This window comes from Bos javanicus, chromosome 26 (assembly GCF_032452875.1).
Source record: "Bos javanicus breed banteng chromosome 26, ARS-OSU_banteng_1.0, whole genome shotgun sequence".
NCBI classification, from domain to species: Eukaryota; Metazoa; Chordata; class Mammalia; order Artiodactyla; family Bovidae; genus Bos; species Bos javanicus.
The window spans coordinates 9,325,291-9,344,885 of NC_083893.1; the positions used below are offsets into that span (position 1 = coordinate 9,325,291).

The 19,595-nt window shown below is 42.1% G+C and overlaps 1 protein-coding gene and 1 non-coding gene across 3 annotated transcripts in view; one reads left to right on the forward strand and one right to left on the reverse strand.

Annotated features, from left to right (window-relative positions):
- Positions 1-411: 411 nt before the first annotated feature.
- The window catches only part of PAPSS2 (3'-phosphoadenosine 5'-phosphosulfate synthase 2), a 113,817-nt gene continuing 94,633 nt past the window's right edge, over positions 412-19,595 (forward strand). Inside the window, exon 1 of one of the 2 annotated variants that reach the window (XM_061402710.1) lies at positions 412-736. In XM_061402710.1, the coding sequence (XP_061258694.1) occupies positions 710-736 (27 nt within the window). In that variant the 5' untranslated portion in view covers positions 412-709. Of the gene's footprint in view, positions 737-762; positions 1,028-19,595 lie in introns of those variants that run through there. The other variant, XM_061402709.1, reaches the window with a different exon arrangement.
- Positions 18,355-18,426, reverse strand: TRNAC-ACA (transfer RNA cysteine (anticodon ACA)). The gene has a single exon. It is a non-coding gene; the product is annotated as a tRNA-Cys (tRNA).

The following is a 19,595-nucleotide window of genomic DNA, read 5'->3' on the forward strand; positions in this document are numbered from 1 at the left end:
AATCCCCTCACTTGGAATATCATCTTGAGAAAGCCTGAAAGCCTCCACTACTTCACGGGAGAAGGCAGGATTCGATGCCTGGGGGGAGGGGTGCAGGAGGCTTAAGGCAAAGGTCAGCGGAGCGCAGAGTGAGGACGAGAAAATGTTAACTCTCGCTGTGATTACTGCCCAGGAAGACGAGCTGGGGCAGCGGTGCCCACGGAGGACCCTGACGACCAGCTTGGCGGTTTCAAGCAGGTCCCAGAGGCAGGAAGCCTTCCTTGAGAGGCGCACGGGTGGGGTGAGAGGTGAGGGGACGCTCAGGCACCCGCTGGGAGTGGGAACTGGGAGAAGTGAACTTGACCTCCGACTACGCGCGGGGCGTGTCTGTCCGCGCCTTCGGCTGCAAGGTCCTGCCTCCAACCTCGGCGGGCCCAGCGGAGCCGCTCCCGGGAGTCGGGGGCTGGGCCCGGGACCCCGCCCAGGCGGCGGCAGGGTACCCTGGGCTGGGCGCTGCTGGCCCAGCCGACGGGGCGGAGAGGAGCGCGGCGGGAGGAGGAGGAGGGGGCTGGTCAAGGGAAGTGCGACGTGTCTGTGGAGCCTTTTTATACCTCCTTCCCCCGGAGTCCGGCAGCCGCCGCCGCCGCCGCCACCCGAGCGTCCTAGAGCCTCCGCTCCAGGGGCTGGGCTCCGAGTTCCAGCGCGCCGGGCACCGCCGTAGCCAGCCAGCATGTCCGAGGTTAAGAAGCAGAAGACGGTAGGCTGCCAGTCGTCTGCCTTCCTCCTCCGCTCTCGGCCCCGGACGCTCGGATCCCATCCTCCCCGGGAGGAGGCGAGCAGCCCCGGCGCGGAGGCTGGGGCGCGGGGAGGAGGAAGGGGTGGAGGGAAGCAGGAGGGAGAGGCTGAGCCGGGATTCCCGGGGCAGCCCTCGCGGGGCAGTCCCTCCCCGCCCCGCGCCGCAGGGAACCTGCGCCCGGTGGGGTCGTCACGACCGAGCTAGACCTCTGGAGCCGGAGACATGGGTCCCCATCCAGAGAAAGGTCCAGAGGTGGGAAATTTCCTTTCTTCCCCCGAGAACTTTTTCTAGACCCGTCTTTTCTTTTGAATGAACTCCGCACGGGTCCACGCGGTGGGGGTTGAGGGACTGAGGGGACCCCGGTTCTGCCAGGTCTGGACGCTGGCGACACGTCAGGGACAGTCATTGGGGTTTTGTCCACGGAACCTCCTTGGAGTGGACTTGAGTGACAGACGTTCATAAAGGGAGAAGGCAATGGCCACCCACTCCAGTACTCTTGCCTGGAAAATCCCATGGGCGGAGGAGCCTGGTGAGCTGCAGTCCATGGGGTCGCTGAGGGTCGGACACGACTGAGCAACTTCACTTTCACGCATTGGAGAAGGAAATGGCAACCCACTCCAGTGTTCTTTGCCCGGCGAATCCCAGGGACTGGGGAGCCTGGTGGGCTGCCGTCTATGGGGTCGAACAGAGTCGGACACGACTGAAGCGATTTAGCAGTAGCAGCAGCAGTATGGCTATCTAGACGAGGGAGGGAAATTGCCTTTCTACATACTGGCAGGGTTCTAGCTCCTTGTTGGGATCGGATGGCACCTTAAGTTCAGCCATGGGAGGTGGGGTGGCGTGGGGGGCTCCTCAGCTTGGGGGAGTGAAATGAGCGGACTGTTTTGAGGAGGTTCAGTTTTATCCACAATGAATCCGGGCCATCCCCATTTGTAGGTAGGAAATAGAAGGTTGTTGAAAAATGCCATTCCCACTTAGTGATAGGGGCTCCTGTAAATTCTACATCCTTAAAAATGGCAGCGATGATCACAGACTCTTTTAAAGTTGGAAAGAGCCTCGTATAGACAGCATTGGGGCCACACCAGGGGTGGTGTGCAAGCCAGCCTCTGATGGCTGAACACTCATCTTTTTTTTAACTACCAGACTGAAAGCCTCAGGTGATTATGGAGATCAGGGAAGGGGCTGACCTCTCTCAAACAGATTTGTGCTGGGCACATAGTAGGTGGTCAATAAATGTTTTATTACTATTATGTAATACTTAATCACTGAAATCTCTTTGAGGTGTTTTTGTGGCAGAAGAGATGAAAAAACGTAAATTGGGGAAGGGGAGTGGAGGGGGCACACACAGGCTGGGAGTGTGGGCTTGAGCGCAAGGGAAAGGGGGGCTCTGTGGTTTCAGGGGCCACACAGCCCTCAGGAAGGCCCAGGAGGAAGGAGGCGTCTATTTGAGAAGGGAGAATGGTCAGGATTCTGTTGCCCTTTATAGGAGCAATTTTAAAGTGGGGAGTCTCTTGGTATTGTATTTGAAAACACTTAAGTGCAAATCACTTGTGTTTTATTCCTATTTAATTTCTGTATTAATTTCTGTAACATTCTAAATGGTGTCTTCTAAGCGACAAGCTGCTGAGGCACTTTGCAGTGAAGTGAAGTGGCTCAGTTGTGTCCGACTCTTTGTGACCCCATGGACTGTAGCCTACCAGGCTTCTCAGTCTATGGGATTTTCCATTTCCTTCTCCAGGGGATCTTCCTGACCCAGGGATCGAACCCCCGTCTCCAGGCAGACGCTTTACCCTCTGAGCCACCAGGGAAGCCCTTCTATCAGTGAGGTTTCAATTATTACCTCCGGCTAGCATCAAGAATTCCTTCCAAATGAGATTGCTTTCTCAAGCATCAGTAATGAAGGGGCAGGTGATCTCTCCCTTTCTTGCCTCCAGTCTGCAAGAGCCTGTGAAATGAAAGGCTTGAAAACAGAGGCTTTACACACAAATCATGGCAACTGCACAGACAGAGAGAGTGAGAAACTTGAGGACCGGAGGATTTGGTTTTTGTACTTAGGCATTTAGAACCCTCTGTTTTTTTTTGTTTTTTTTTTTTTTGAGGTGTGTTTGTGTGTTCTGCATAGGATTAAATTAACACCTAAAACAGCTAGCACAGCTTGGGAACTTTTATATAGCTGACATGATTATAACCCAGGGGACCAGTACAAGTCCCCCAAAGCGCCAGATAGATCCTATTGGGTAAAACGAGGCAGCTGTAAATGCATCTGAAATCTCTCAAGCTTTAAATGTTCAAAACAAACTGTGTTTTGAAATTTTGCAGGCCAAAACAAAATTGGCCCACATGTGCGACCTCTGAACTAATCAATTATTTGAGAAATGAGTCTTGCTGATCTCGGAAGCTTTCCTGGAAGTGAGTCTGTGATCTGAGTTTCTGATCTTTTTCAGAAACTCACAGAAATCATTGCCTTATTTTCTGTATTGTCAACTGAGGATGTCAATTCACACCCCAGTGACTGCAGTCACTCTAAATATTTGTTGAGCCCCTACTGTGTGCCAGACAGTCTACTAGGGTGAACACATTGTCCCCAGATTTTTTTTTTTTTTTGCCTCACTCTCTGGATGAATATAGCCTTTCAGTTCAGACCACTCTAAGAAGAGTAAGTAGTTCTGGTTTAAATGTGAGAATGTAAGATAATTTTCTCACAAACTTGAAAAAATAAAAAAGGAAAAGTTCTGTTATGAGGGAAGGTAGTACATTCCTGCTGTGTTAGGCATCTTTACCATGGAAACCAAAGACAGCTAGGTGTCACAGCCCTCCCCGCTACCCTTGACTTCCCTCTGAACTTGGCCACCTCCCATCCCCTTGACACACACATCAATCCCAGGAGAAGGAAGGAGGCAGACAGCAGCCAGAGGATGGAAAGAGATGCAAAGGCCTGGTCCTTTCTTCTTGAATCATTTCCTGGATTAGCATTTTTCAAGGTCCACAGACAATGTTATTATGTCCTGGAGACAACCAATCTGAAAATTCTGAGAAAGTCAACTGAGATATTAAAGTATTTCCCAAAGGGTCAAAGAAGCCAGTGTTTGGGAGGGAGTGAAGAGCTACTGAAAAGTTAAAACTCCCCATAAATGTAAGCCATTATTCATCTTTTATTATTTTAAAGATTCTGTACAATATCACATTATCTTCCTGGAAGTGGCTACTTTTAAAACTATTTGAAGATACTGTGTGAGGCAAGACATGAATTTCCAACTGGAAGGAAGGAGAAACAAGTACTTCCCAGAGGCCAGGCCCTTTGCCTCATCCTTACAGCAGCCTTTACCCAGAAAATGGAGCCTCACCTCTAGGAGAGGACAAATGCCAGCAGCAGTTTAGGATTTAAATTCAAGTTTGTCCAGGGACTTCAACAGTGGTCCAGTGGTTAAGACTCCATGCTTCCATTGCAAGGGGCACATATGTGTTCGATCCCCGGTTGGGAAACTAAATTCCAGTTTGTCCAACTTTGAAGTTCCTGCTCCTTTTAGTCCCTCTATTTCTCAGGCCCATAAATTTTCTCATCCATAATGACCTGCCCCTTACAGTCACTGTGAGGAGTAAATAGCTCCTAAACACTGGCTCGCTCAGTCCTAGACCCATATGCAGTCGCTACTGTTACTATTTTGTATTACACCATATTGTCTTGGTTTGCCCAGCAAGGAGAAGAATGTACAGGTCAGATCATTCCAAAGGCTCAGTAAATGACAACCATCAGAATATCTAATGACAGCAAACAAATACAGAAGTGGAGAGGTGATGACTTGAATTCTAATTGTAAAAAGCTGAATAGAAGATACTCGATGGACATGAGTTTGAGTGAACTCTGGGAATTGGTGATGGACAGGGAGGCCTGGCATGCTTCAATTCATGGGGTCACAAAGAGTCGGACATGACTGAGCTACTCAACCAAACTGAACTGATGATTCAGTTCTTTCTTCTGATTTTTGCTTTATGTATCTTTGTTTCTTTGTTGTTAAGGTATCTAATGATTTATCATGTCTATCTTCTTTGTGAATTATACCTTTTATGATTAAAAATATTCATCTTTGTTTCATTTAAAATAAATAATTAATTAAAAAAAAGAAGAAGAAGATAAAGGTTGATGATCAGTGCAGACTTACCAGAGAAACCCAAATAATCAGCAAGATTTTGTCAACAACCTTGGCCAAGAAAGGCAATCTTTATATCAGTAAATATTAGACCAACTCCTCTCCACCCTTCCTGCAGCTTCAGCTATTTCCAGATTTATCTTAAAATTAATGTTGTCCGATTCATGCTGTTATTCCATGACCATCTCTTTGGACTTTTGCCGTTAAAGATAAATGTAGCTAACTATGAGTTTTATGTCTCTGAGATAGTTATCTTTATCTTTCAGCCCTTTGTCTTCCTGTTCGTGTGCGTGGTTATCTGGTTTGCCGAGGGGATAATTAGACTGAACTCAAGCCTGGAAACCTGAGGGAATGAGAGTCTGAGAAAGGAATCAGTGATGTCAATCTTGGCCTTAGATTACTGTTTATTTCAAAACCTGTCACTAAATAATAATGGGCACTGTCTTCGTGTTTGGAAGTCTTCAGAAAACACAAAAAGTGAAAGTAAATATACATATAATACCATTTCAACTAACCTTTCATCACTTGGGTGCTTTGCTCATGACATGTGAAATGACATGTTATCTTGGCAATCTTACATACAGCCTGGCACAGAGTAGGTGCTCAGTAAATATTTTTTCCATATTAGGCTATAAAATTGATTCGTAGATGAATTTGTTTTTGGACATCTCTATTGTTAGATTTCTCCCAGCCCCTCTTGTCTGTCTGCTCTCATGTGCTGGCTCATTTTCGCCTGGAAATCCATCATTACCACTGAAAACTTACCCGTAGGGATTCTTGAGGCTGAGAGTGAATTACCTCCCCACCCCACCCCAGAGGAGCTACTTTTGTTTCTGCCAGATGCCTGGTGACACTACTACTCTGGCACCACTTTGGGGATTCTCCGGGAAAGAATACTGGAGTGGGTGGCCCTGCCCTTCTCCAGGAGATCTTCCCAACTCTGGGGATCAAATCCGCATCCCCTGTATCTCCTGCAATGCAGGCAGATTCTTTACCCACTGAGCCACCTGGGAAGCCCCCTTTAACCTAAAGGTACCACTTAAAGGTTTTTAGACCACCCAGGTGATGACAATTTGAGTTGCACTTTTACACACAGGGACCGACTTGTGCAGGCGAGTTCTCATGGCCCACCAACCCCCACCCCTCCCCTTTTGTAGCCTTTCCGTGTCAAGGCAGCTGTCCCTGCAGTCTCTTGGAGTGGGAAGTGACTTAATTCTGGTTCAATCTTATTTTAGGGGGTGACTCTTAGGAACCTCAGCTTACGGTAGACAAAAGCCTTTTTATTCTCCGCACTTGGGTATGTTCGAGGCTTTGTTGTCTCTTTCACCTCCCCCGTGAGGTTGTCAAAATCAGTGCAGAAGCCCCTTGTGCTTGCTTACATCTGAGGTTCTGGCTTTCCTGTAGATTTTGGCCAGGTGGTTCCTTACTATCTTATTGGCTATTTGATGTTTCTAATTAGGTTATTTTATATTATAACCTGAATTTTATTTTTTAATTTTTCTGAAGCCTTTATTGAATTTGTAACAATATTGCTTCTGTTTTATGTGTTGGTTTTTTTGCCACAAGGTATATGAGATATTACCTCTCTAACCAGGCATTGAACCCACAGCCCCTGCATTGGAAGGGGAAGTTTTAACCACTGGACTATTAGGGAAGTCCCCATAACCTGCATTTTAAATTTGTTTTTATGGAAAGTTTGGATGGTTTAAGCTAAAACCAGCATTGGTGGAAACAAAAATCTCTGCCTTTTCTCAATTCCTGATTATCATTAACTTATGATGTGTATATAGAGAAGGTGATGGCACCCCACTCCAGTACTCTTGCCTGGCAAATCCCATGGACAGAGGAGCCTGGTAGGCTGCAGTCCATGGGGTCACTAGGAGTTGGAGACGACTGAGCAACTTCACTTTCATTTTCACTTTCATGCATTGGAGAAGGAAATAGCAACTCACTCCAATATTCTTGCCTGGAGGATCCCAGGGACGGGGAGCCTGGTGGGCTGCCATCTGTGGGGTCTCACAGAGTCAGACACTACTGAAGCGACTTAGCAGCAGCATGATGTGTATAGCATACCTTTTCCTTATACCTGTAACACTTATAAAAGGAGTACTTTCAGAACAAGTAAACTTAAGTTGGGTTGCTAGTCAGAAATATTTAATTGAATCCTTTCTTCCCCTACAAAGTGCTAAAGTCTGGGCTAGGGAGAGAGGGGGGTTGGTGCTCGCCTTATCTTAAAGTTTCTGCCTATATGGACATCCTTAGAGCTGTGCATTGTCCTGTCTCATCCTCAGTTGCTGGTCCAGGTCAAGTGCATTCCTGTCTGAAAGCCCCTTCAGTTCAACACCTCTCTTGGCTTCTCCCATGCTCTTGTGGGTGCCCTGAGGTCACTACACTGCAACTCTTGGGGTAACTCAGTGAGGCTATCTAAGATACTTGATGTTGTCCCCTGACTTCCAGCAGGGTGAGAGCTGTGCTCCTACTCCGGTGTGACCATGCTGGGACTTTGAGCAGCTCTAGGGGCTCTCGAGTCTATCCCTGCTTCCTCTCCCTAGGGGGTCTGTCGAAGATCAGAAGCACAACCAGTGCCCGCTCCTCTCAGAGTCCCCAAAGCTAGTTGATTCCTCTTACCCCAAGTCCAGCACTGGGCCCAGAACACCACTCCCCTTCTCAGACTCACACTGGCATCTGAGCTCCTTCTGCTTCTAATAAATATTAAATAGAGCTTTTCCAGAAAGGTTATTTAACATTAACATTGGGTTCCTTACAAATGTGGTCTTCTTGTTCCTCTTTCCTGCCTTTTGATCATTAAATATTTCTTTTCAATTTAGAATAAATTGGCACACAAGATGGAAATATCTTTTTCTATCTGCAAAAGAACCATTGTATTAAAACCTGACCTCTTGCCTCTGATAACACATGGTGTGTAAACTGACGTTCATCAGTTGGCTGATGTGACTTCCTTTAAAATCTAATCAGAAGCTCTTTCTGCACTTTACTTTTACTCCTAAAATGGATTTTGCTATTACTGGTATTGTGAAAACATGACTGCAGCATAAACATGGCAAGCTCAATCTGTCTAGCACCAAATAAATTTTGGTTAAAAAAAAAAAAAAGTTACCTGTTATAAAACTTCCCCAAAATATATCAAATGCTAATCATGAAAAGTGATCATTTCTATGCTAGGTTAGTATTTGTTTTAAATATATAGTTAACATCTTTGTATGTTTTATTAAAAAAATACGGATTTTTATCTACCAAGCATCTATGTCCAGTCTAATAGTACAATTACTTTTTCTTTTCTTTTTAATGTGTGCCAAGTGTGGGCTTGAAAAATTATTTGCAGACTTTGTTTGGAGACTTAAACCACCTGCAGTGAAGATTCTGTCTCCATTACCTCATTCATCTATACCTTCCCCAAACATTTATTTGTGGGTAATTCGTGCTTTCTCAACTGTTAGCAAAATAAGCAACTAAGATGTTGGTGATGACTTTTATTTTCATATATTTCTTACTGTTAAAAACCTGAATTAACTTTTGGTCCTCTACTATGATCCCATTTTGTTTTCCTTCAAGAGCTCTGAAAACCTTTCTTTTTATTTCCTGTCTGATCCTCACTTATGAATTTGTTCACTTCATTTACTCAACAGATATTTTTTAAATGACCCAACCAGGACCTGTGCTTGCCATAATTTACCAGAGCTACCAAAGCCTTATATTCGTTAATTATAGTTTTTTAGATTGTTCAAATACAGTCTTTAAACTACTCTAAACATAGCATTTACTTTTTTCTAATTGCAACACCCCACCCACAAACTTTATATTCTTCCAACCTTCTGCCCAGTCAGTATTACAGTGGCCTTGAGCCAAAGCAATAAAATTCTCAACTGATTTTTCATACATTTTTAAAAATCTTTTTCTCCCCCAAATTAAAATTTTATATTATTTACTTTTTATTCAAGTTGTTCCTACTTTAAAAATGTGTTTTTTCCCCTAAGACCCCTAGCATTTTCCTTCTGGGAGGAAAATGAAGAGCTCATCTCCAAGCCATACAGGTTGAGACACAGAGCTTTGCTGAGGCACATGACCATCTTCCTGGCCAGCTGGTGGTGATCCCACCACTGAGCTGGAACTCTCCTCATATAACTACAGGCCTAACACTTTTCTCTTTTTGGCATGCCCTTCAAAAGAGGCCTTGCCCATTTTCTGTAGCTCTGTCTTTTCTTTTACATACTGGGTACTATTTTCCATAAATTAAAAAAAAAAACACAAAAAACTTCCAAGTTGGTTATCAGTGAATCACAGTTATACTTTAATTTAGCTGTAGCATCTTGTTCTGATAATCTGAAGATAGACAGCATGGACCAGAGAGAAGTGTTTGAAAAATGAACTACCCTGTTGGTCCAGTGGTTAAGATTCCATGCTTCCACTGCAGGGGACACAGGTTTGATCCCTAGTCAGGGAACCTAAGATCTCACATGCTGTGAGGCATGGCCAAAATGAATGAATAAATAAATTTTTAAAAAAGAGAAAAAAATGTAATTGACCATTTTGGAATATGTTTAATGGTCCAGTCTGTTTCTCTTTAGAAAATTCAACTTATACCCTCTTCAGCTCCTCAACCTCATTCACTCTTTCTTAAGCCTTCTCAAATAGTTTAACCATTTTATCAAAAAAAGAGAAAAAAAGATAGTAATGATTGCATAGTGTGCAATACAGATAAATTTATATTAGGCAAAATTTCAGGCAAATTCAGTTGTACACTGAATCCTCCGTTCTTGCCGTAGAATTTCCAGTTTTATCTCTTAATCCATTCATTTCCATTGTTTTCTAAGTTCATGAAGTACCGTGAAGTTGGTTACACCTAACTGTGTGGTTCAGCCAACTAAATCTACCTAAATTGCTGAGTTCCAATATTCTTTTCTTAAATAGTATGAATAAGTACAGCTGTTGGGCCATTGTGTCACTAATACAACAATGCTTTAAGTAGTTGCTGCTGCTGCTACTGCTAGGTCGCTTTAGTCGTGTCCAGCTCTGTGCGACCTCATAGACGGCAGCTCACCAGGCTCCCCCATCCCTGGGATTCTCCAGGCAAAAACACTGGAGTGGGTTGCCATTTCCTTCTCCAATGCATGAAAGTGAAAAGTGAAAGTGAAGTCACTCAGCTGTGTCTGACTCTTCGCAACTCCATGGACTGCAGCCCACCAGGCTCCTCCGTCCATGGGATTTTCCAGGCAAGAGTACTGGAGTGGGGTGCCATTGCCTTCTCCGAAGTATTTACTAAAAAAAAAAAAAAAAACAAAATAAAATAAAAAACTTACATTCATCTATTGTGTTTAAATTCACCATGTGAATGAGAACTAATAAACATAGATATTAAAATTCTCTCTATGGAATTTGCATATTTACCAGGAGTTTCAATTTTTAGAACATGTTTTGTTAGAAAATTCCTACTGTGTTGTGACTTGTTTATCATCTGAGTTGACCCCTTATGATGTGGCAGGCACCGTTTCACAGCTTGGCCTGTGCATTAACTCATGTAGTCCTCACGGTCTCCTGAAGGAAGTTAGTGAGCAAATAGTCAGGAGGGAACTCATTTAACCGAAATAAGGCTTTAGAGAGTTCCCCACAGGAGAAGCTAAAATCTTATTAGCTGCTCTGTAGTTAATAAGTTGTTTATTTCATAGAGGGAATGAGACAAACGCCGAGAAGCAAACGCAGCAGGATTAGGCAACTAGTAATATACTACTGTTTCATTTGTGAAATGTTTTGGCAGCTGCCTACTGCTAATATCTCAAGATAGTAATAATGAATTCTATTAAGAGACATGCCCCAGCACTTTTGTAAAAAGAGGAAATGGCACATATTTGCAAACGCATGTTACCCTTGTGGTCACACACATTTCTTTCCTTATGGTGACATAAAGCGAATAATTGGAAAGTAAATTTTCTTTGTGCTCAGACTCAACAAGTAGGGGTAATAGTTTTTATTGCCTAGTTTTACCACTGGGTCAGTATTCAACAAATGTGAACGGAATGATTTGTTTCCACTAAAGCTCCTAATACCTGAGCCAAGTTGTAACTGTGATTTGTCGATGATAAAAGGAAACCAGGCCACCCGTGTGTTTTTCACAAAATAAAAATTTGACCTAGCTGGAAGTCAAGGCTTAAGGATGTTGGCAAACCAGATAATGCTTCCATTTTCACTGGGGACCAATGAGGAGTGCCTGGAAATTGTGAGATCGTGAATGACAGTTTCCAAGATGTTTGGAAGGAATGTTTGGGGGAGTTTGTCTCATTCTGTCATCATAAGTTGGAAAAGTTTAAGATTTCAGCAATCCTGAGCCATAGCCACAGTGACCACTTCTAGGAGGGCCTGGATTCAGACTGTCAGAAGACCATGGTGTTAAGAGGGCCAGAGCCCATGCTCACAGGGAAGAGAGCAGCATTGGCTGCCCGTGATTGTAGTGGCTGAAATGGGAGTCTTTTAACAGAGAGAGGTTACCTCATTTAAAGGAGAAGGAAATGGCAACCCACTCCAGTATCCTTGCCTGGAGAATTCTATCGACAGAGGAGCCTAGTGGGCTATTGTCCCTGAGATTGCGAGAGACACGACTTAGTGACTTCATTTAAAGGGGACTCCCAGATGGTTCAGTGGTAAAGAAACCGCCTGCCAAGCAGGAGACTCGGGTTCAATCCCTGCCTTGGGAAGATCCCCTGGAGAAGGAAATGGTAACCCATTTCAGTATTCTTGCCTGGGAAATCCCATGGACAGAGGGGCCCATTGGGCTTACAGTCCATGGGGTCTCAAAAGAGTTGGAGGCAACTTAGTGACTAAACAACCTTATTTAAATAACAGGAGTGGTAGTAACAAATGGAAATTAAACCACAAAATCCATTGTTTCACAGTGTGAGACACCTTGGATCCAAAATTCTGTCTGAAGGATGTGTTGCCTCTGCTTAGCTGTTCAGTGAATGGAAAAATCCAGTCATAATAAACACCGGGTTTCTTTTATTTTCTTCTCAGTGTTGAGGCTCTGGTTTAATAAGTCCTTTACACTTCCCACTATGATATGTATTCCTTTTATTTTTTTTTTCACTCAAATCTCCATTTTATTGACAACATGAACAGGCTAAAAAGATAAAACTTCAGAGATTTCCCTTTATACAAGTATTTTTCTTAGCTCTCAAATACACCAAACATTTTAAAGTCTCTTTGAAGAAAGAATACAAAATATGTGTTATCTCCCCCTTTCTTTTCATTTTTGACATTATTTTCTTCAAAGATAAAAATTTTAAAGTATCTTATTTTGGAATATAGCCAATTAACAATATCATGATAGTTTCAGGTGGACAGCAACCAGACTCAGCCATACATATACATGTATCCATTCTCCCCCAAACTCTCTCCCATCCAGGCTGCCACATGACATTGAGCAGAGTTCCCTGTGCTATACAGTAAGACCTTTTTGGTTATCCATTTTAAATATAGCAGTATGTACATGTCCATCCCAAATTCCCTAACTATCCCTTCCTCCCACCCTTTCTTCCAGCAACCATAAATTCATTCTCTAAGTCTGTGAGTCTGTTTTGTAGAGAAGTTCATTTGTATCATTTCTTTGTAGATTCTGTATATAGGGGATGTCATAACGATGTATCTTTTTCTCTGACTTATTTCACTCAACATGACACTCTCTAGGTCCATCCATGTCGCTGCAAATGGCATTATTTCACCCTTTTTAATAGCTGAATAATATTCCATTGTATATGTGTACCACATCTTCTTTATCCATTCCTCTGTCAATGGACGTTTAGGTTGCTTCCATGTCTTGGCTGTCGTAAACAGTGCTGCAATCAACATTGGGCTGCACGTATCCTTTCAGATCACGTTTTTCTCTGGGTATATGCCTGGGAGTGGGATTGCAGGGTCATATGGTAGCTAGATCCCTCAAGGTTGAGGAAGGAAACTTGTTGGTCCAGCTAGGTTTCTAAGTAGCAGGAGGGAATAAGCATTTATTCAGGGACTTTCGATGCAGCCCCTCATGTCCTCCTCATAGTAACCAATGGAGTAGTGTTCTTATCCACATTTTATAGTTGAGAGCAGTACAGCTTAGTAAGTATGCTAAGTCACTTCAGTCGTGTCCGACTCTGTGCGACCCCATAGATGGCAGCCCACCAGGCTTCCCTGTCCCTGGGATTCTCCAGGCAAGAACACTGGAGCGGGTTGCCATTTCCTTCTCCAATGCATGAAAGTCAAAAGTGAAAGTGAAGATGCTCAGTCGTGTCCGACTCTTAGCGACCCCATGGACTGCAGCCCACCAGGCTCCTCCGTCCATGGGATTTTCCAGGCAAGAGTACTGGAGTGGGGTGCCGTTGCCTTCTCTGGCAGTAAAGCTTACTGATATGAAATAACTTGCCTTAGGAGGTGCCAGTGCAAGTGGCAGGGCTGGCTCCCTCCTAATTCTAAGGCCCTGTTTTCAATCATTCTTATCTCTTTCATCTGTTAATGTAACAGATGTCATGTACGCTACAATTGTCAAAATGAAGATTATTCTGATGATTGAAACATACATGTAAACTGTCTTTGTGGATGCAGATGAACGCAGTGAAGAAACTGAGAAGATGAGGCAGTCGCTTTGAAAGTGACTTTCCTCAGGGGCTTTTTGGAATGTTGTGTGTAATCTTTAAAAGACGTGGATTTGAGCAAATGCTGTTAAAAGGCAATAAATGTTAGTCTGGAGGAGGCTCTGCAGCCATTTTTAGAATGGTAGTGTTTGGAACTGAACCCAGCATTTCACCTCAATAATACAAAGCTTCAGTGTTCTAGTGGGTGAATGCATATACTCAGGAATAAGTGTCCTTAGAAATAATCACAGTGACTTACATGTAACTCGACCTGGCCTTGTTCATTATGTGGGAGCTGCACAGTTGAGCATTCATGAGTTACAAATTCCCAAAGCCCCACAAGCTACGGGCCTGTTCTCTAGATGTACTAGAGGTTTCACTGACATTTCCCCAGCTCAGCACAGAATTTTAATCTTTCATGGTTCAAGGAGACTGTGTCGTATACACAGGCTCATTACCAGAACAAATTGCAAAAGAATATGAAGAAAATACACTGAGGTAATGAAACACAGCCTTCAGCGGAACATTTACAGGGCTGGTGTTTAGAAGGGCAGCTAAGACCTGTGCTGAACACTATACTTGTGTGGTTCAGAGCGTCTTCTGAAGGTAGTTACACATTTCTAGGGGACTCCATTTGGTATGTGTTGTGTTTCCATGAGGGTAACCGCCACCGCCCAGAATTACAGCGAGGTTCCTCTGGGTATTCATGATACCTTTCTTTCATCATACTCATCAAGGCTTTTTCATGAATTCTTCTTAATTATCCTAGCAACTCTCTGGAATAGGTGGGTATAAGTATTATAAATCTTTACTAAAATAAAGCGATGTTAAAAATTCCCTAAGGCCTTCTTGTGAGCCCATATAATAATAGAGACAACCCAAGCTTGCCGAGTTTAGTTGGCCTAGTACTTCGTTTAGTCTCAGAACAGAGAGAAGCTCAGGGACACCTGAATGATATTTGGAATGAAGTCTTTCTTATTGTGATCACACAAGATGATTGTGTGCTGTGAAACACCATACAGCCTCATTTTCCTTTTGAAAGCTGGTGCTGTAAACACTATAATAGATGAATTAAGTGATTCAGCTCATTATACCCATTTTTTTTTTACATTTACCTACAAAACTAGCATGTGATCCCTGAAATAGAGAAGGTTATACGTTAAAATTTTTCTACCTTTATTTTGATGTGATGTGTATGTTTATTTTAATGAGACTGGAAACTAAACCATTTCTTTGCAGCTAATTCATGCTGGATTACCTTCTTATTTCCATGAGACATAAAAATTTTGAAGTATGTCTACATGATAGCACCCTGCTTGGATCTGTGTATGGTTGCTATAAAATACAGAAAGAGTTATTACCTTAAAAAGCTGATACAGACAGGGGCTTGAGGAAAGTGAAGGATACAAGAGTCAAGGAGATATCTAACTTGATCCTGTAGACCAGGAGTTAAGAAGTTCAGTCCTGTGGCCAAATCCAGCCCACACAATTTTGGTATAACCTGTAAGCTAAGAATGATTTTTAAAAAGTTCTGGGGAACTCATTGTTATGTCTCCATTAATGATACCATTGAAAATATTGTTCACTAATTACAACACATGATATACTCTTTATAAATATCTGTGAAAGAAATTTCTATTCAGTCTTAGTATCAATAGCAGAAAGGTTGTATTTTTTCTGAGGATTTCTTTTTTTTTTTTTTTTTTTGTATAATCCTTTGGGACCTGTACATTCCATGACTGTCCAGGTCAGTCCACCTGCCAGAAAGCTCGGAAGTGGGTTTGTGGCTCATTTTCTATTTTTGTGCCAGTTTCGTGCTTGGTATCACTCACTTTATGCCCCTGTGTTGCTTTTTCTTTTCTTTTCCACGTCCGCTCAGAAGTGAGGCTGTGCTACACTATATGGATCTAGTAAGTCATGAACGTATATTAAACACGACACATATATTAAGAACATTAAAATATATATTAAAGGGATTTACCTAGCAGTCCAGTGGTTAAGACTTTGCCTTCCAATATAGTGGGTATGGGTTCGATCTCTGGTCAGGGAGCTAAGATCATCTATGCCTCATGGACAAAAAATCCAAAACATAAAGCAGAAGCAATATTGTCACAAATTCAATAAAGACTGTAAAAAAATCTTTTAAAAATATATGTATATTAAATTAAAAATAAGATGTACTGAAACTTCAGCTCCAGAAACTCACAGAGCATTCCTTATGGTCTCATCGAAGAGAACTCTTCACCTTTTCCCTACTGTTCTATGACTTTCCAGGGCTCTGTGTCTGTAGGACCTTATGGAAACCAATCCTGAAAATGCTTATTAAGTGCTTTGTGGCCTAACGATCTGTCCTTGCTGCAGGCTTATCAGCAAACCCCCTGAAGTTGGATAAAGACATAGATCAGATGTTCATCTAGAGTCCAGAGGACTTAGGAGGGTTGTGAACTTGGATGGAGAAATTATTTTTATAACCTATAATAGAAATTTATCACCTCCTTCAGTGATGATCACAGACAACAAATCATCACATTATTAATAGTGCTTGTGATTATGTCAGCAATAGAAGGCACAGATATTTTCAGATCCCATAGGTTGTTGCTTATGTGTCTGATGTCATGAAAATTTCTGTGTTCTTTATTTCTCTGAAAATAAGATAATTATTATAGCTGCCCATCTAAACATCAGGATCTTTTTATTTAATATCCTGATAAAGAAGTGTATTTATTATCACCCTGTAATTTTTTCTTAATTGATAACTGTAATTCATTTTTTCCTTTGCAATCCTTTGTGTTTTATTTTATGCATTTAAAAACATTTTTCTAAGAAGGGGCAATAGACCACCAAAGGAATTCTTCTAAAAGGACAAGAAAGTTCTGTACATGGGCACACCCATGTAGGCCCACACACACAGTTTTTACAAGCAGTTCCAGAGGGTTCACAGAAGTCCAGACAAGGTTCATGTCTAATAAGCAGTTTAGAAACTCAGGCCCTTGTTAGCTAAAATCCATGATAGAAGATCCATATGAGGGAAGGGGTTTATTTTATTTTTTATTTTTTTGAGGCTCAGTTCAAATGAATCACTTTTAGGAATCAACCTGCAGTGCTTAGTCCTAATCTTAGACTTAGTATTGATTCTGGCTGTCATCATTTAGAATTATCTCTTTCATCAATTAAGCAAGGAATGTACAAATCTTCATAAAAATAATCTCTTGGCTTTTGCCACATCAACTCTTGACATTTTTCAGTGAGGAATTACAAATTTGCTACTTCAGGGACTTCCCTGGTAGTCTAGTGGTTAAGAATTCACCTTCCAATGCAGAGGACTAAAGTTTGATCCCTGGTTGGGAAGTTAAGATCCCACATGCCAAGGGGCAGCTAAGCCTGCATGCCACACGCAAAGATCCCACAGGTCACAACTCAGACCTGAGGCAGCCAAATAAATAAATAAGTATTAAAAAAAAATCTACCGCTTCACACTCTTTGATTTTTAGTTTGTATTGGAAAGAGCTTTGAGTCTTTGAATGGTCAGAGGTGGACATGTTCATATTTCATAAATCTGGAATTGGATAAAAAAATACAAATGCCGCCAGATGTTAAGTACATAATACTTTTCCTATTGTTCTGTTCTGAATGTTTTTGTTGATGGTGTCTGTACTAATGAGCATATTTTTCTGTTCATGAAGCCACAGTTCATTTGAAAGTCTCATTCTGTGCTAATATTTGTGTGTTGTACATCCCTGGTTAGGAGTTGCTTTACAATGCATGACTTTTATGTTTTCTTCTGTTCCTTTTGTTGTACTGGAATTCTGAATTCTCTCCTTATTTTATTGAGATCTGAGGAGGACCTTAGAGATTATCTAGTCTGGTGTTTCTCAACTCTGCTAAACTTTACAAAATACTGATGCCTAGACACCACTCCCAGAGAACTGGATTGAATTGGTCTGCGTGGGGTTCTTCAAAACTTGGGTAAGAGGTTCCTTGGTCTGGCCTGGCTAGAGAACCATCACCTAGCTTACTTCCTACCCCATACAAATGTGGAGCATGGAGACATGCCTGAGGTCCTCCAGCTAGCTAGTAACAGATGGGTTTTCCCAACTTCAGAATGCTATTTGCTCTTTAAAGATTTTTTTCCCCCCAAAATGCTAGGCCATTTATGAGCTAACTCGGACTTTTGTGATGGCCACATTCCTCATGGAATATTTAAAATTAAATAGTACAGCTGCAATATTTAAAAACTTGCCATCCTTGTCCTATTTTAACATTACCTAATGAACAGACAGCTTTCTGGAAAAACCTGGAGATCGTTCTTTCTTAGTCAGTTGTTCCTGGCTGTGGTTACAATTTATCCCTGGACATTTGCCCCATTCCTGAATCACAATTAAGAGAGTGGCTTATTTTAGTAAGTAGCTTATAATTCTTAATAATACAAGTCTCTAGACCTTACTGTTGAACCTAATGTGTCCCAATGGGAATAAATCTAAAAAGAGTCCCTTGTCACATTTGATGGCTTTGAATATTAAAGATCCATGTTGGAAGAACTCTCCAAAAATAAGCCTGCCTTTCCATGTGATTTGCCAGCATAAATCCAACATTTCTGGGATATACATATAAGGACCTCATCAGCAGAAATGCTGTTCATTTATATATTTCATGCCTATCATCTGAACTTACTAAAGAAAGAAAGTGAAGTCACTCGGTCGTGTCCGACTTTTGGCAACCCCATGGACTGTAGCCCACCAGGCTCCTTCATCCATGGGATTTTCCAGGCAAGAGTACTAGAGTGGGTTGCCATTTCCTTCTCCAGGAGATCTTCCCTACCCAGGGATTGAACCTGGGTCTCCCGCATTGTAAGCAGATGCTTTACCATCTGAGCCACCAGGGAAGTTACTAAATGAATCAACTTACTAAAATTAATCAAATTAATTTATAACCATTCTGACTTTTTCACCCACACTAATAAACTTCTGCCTTGTTTTGTCTGATCAAGGATTTTGATCAACTTTATATATCTCAGAGAAGGCAATAGCACCCCACTCCAGTACTCTTGCCTGGAAAATCCCATGGACGGAGAAGCCTGGTAGGCTGCAGGCCCTGGGGTCGTGAAGAGTCAAACACGACTGAGTAACTTCACTTTCACTTTTCACTTTCATGCATTGGAGAAGGAAATGGCAACCCACTCCAATGTTCTTGCCTGGAGAATCCCAGGGATGGCGGAGCCTGGTGGGCTGCCATCTAAGGGGTCGCAGAGTCGGACACAAGTGAAGCGACTTAGCAGCAGCAGCAGCAGCAGCAGCATATATCTCATTGAGCTTAAAAATTAATAATGCTTTGCCTTATATAACACATCTTCACAGAGATTATTCATTCTTAATGCAGTAAATGAGAGGGGAAAAAAACAGATTTAATATAGATAATAGGTTTAAAAAGATTATATGACTCAAGCTAGTGCAATTCTTTTTTTCTAATTTATTTTTTATTGCAGTATAGTTGATTGACAATGTTGTGTTAGTTTCAAGTGTGCAGCAAAGTGATTCAGTTTTATGTGTATATATATATATATATATATATATATATACATACATACAGTGGGGGGTGGGGAGAGAGAGAGAGAGCCACCAGGGAAGCATATATATATATATATATATATATTCTTTTTTAGGTTCTTTTCCCATATAGATTACTACAAAATATTGAGTATAGTTCCCTGTGCTATACAGTAGGTTCTTGTTGGTTATTTATTTTATATATGGCAGTGTATTTATTCTAATACTATCACTGAGTCATGTTTGACTCTTTGCGACCCCATGGACTGTAGCCCACCAGGATTCTCTGTCCATGGGATTGTCCAGGAAAGATTACTGGAGTGAGTTGCCATTTCCTCCTCCAAGGGATCTTCTTGACCCAGGGATTGAACCCATATCTCCTGGGTCTCCTGCATCATACGTGAATTCTTTACCTGCTGAGCCATAGAGGAAGTATATATTTTAATCCCAAATTCTTAATTTATCCCTTCCCCTGCTAATGACAATTCTTCAATCAATGGCAGGTTTT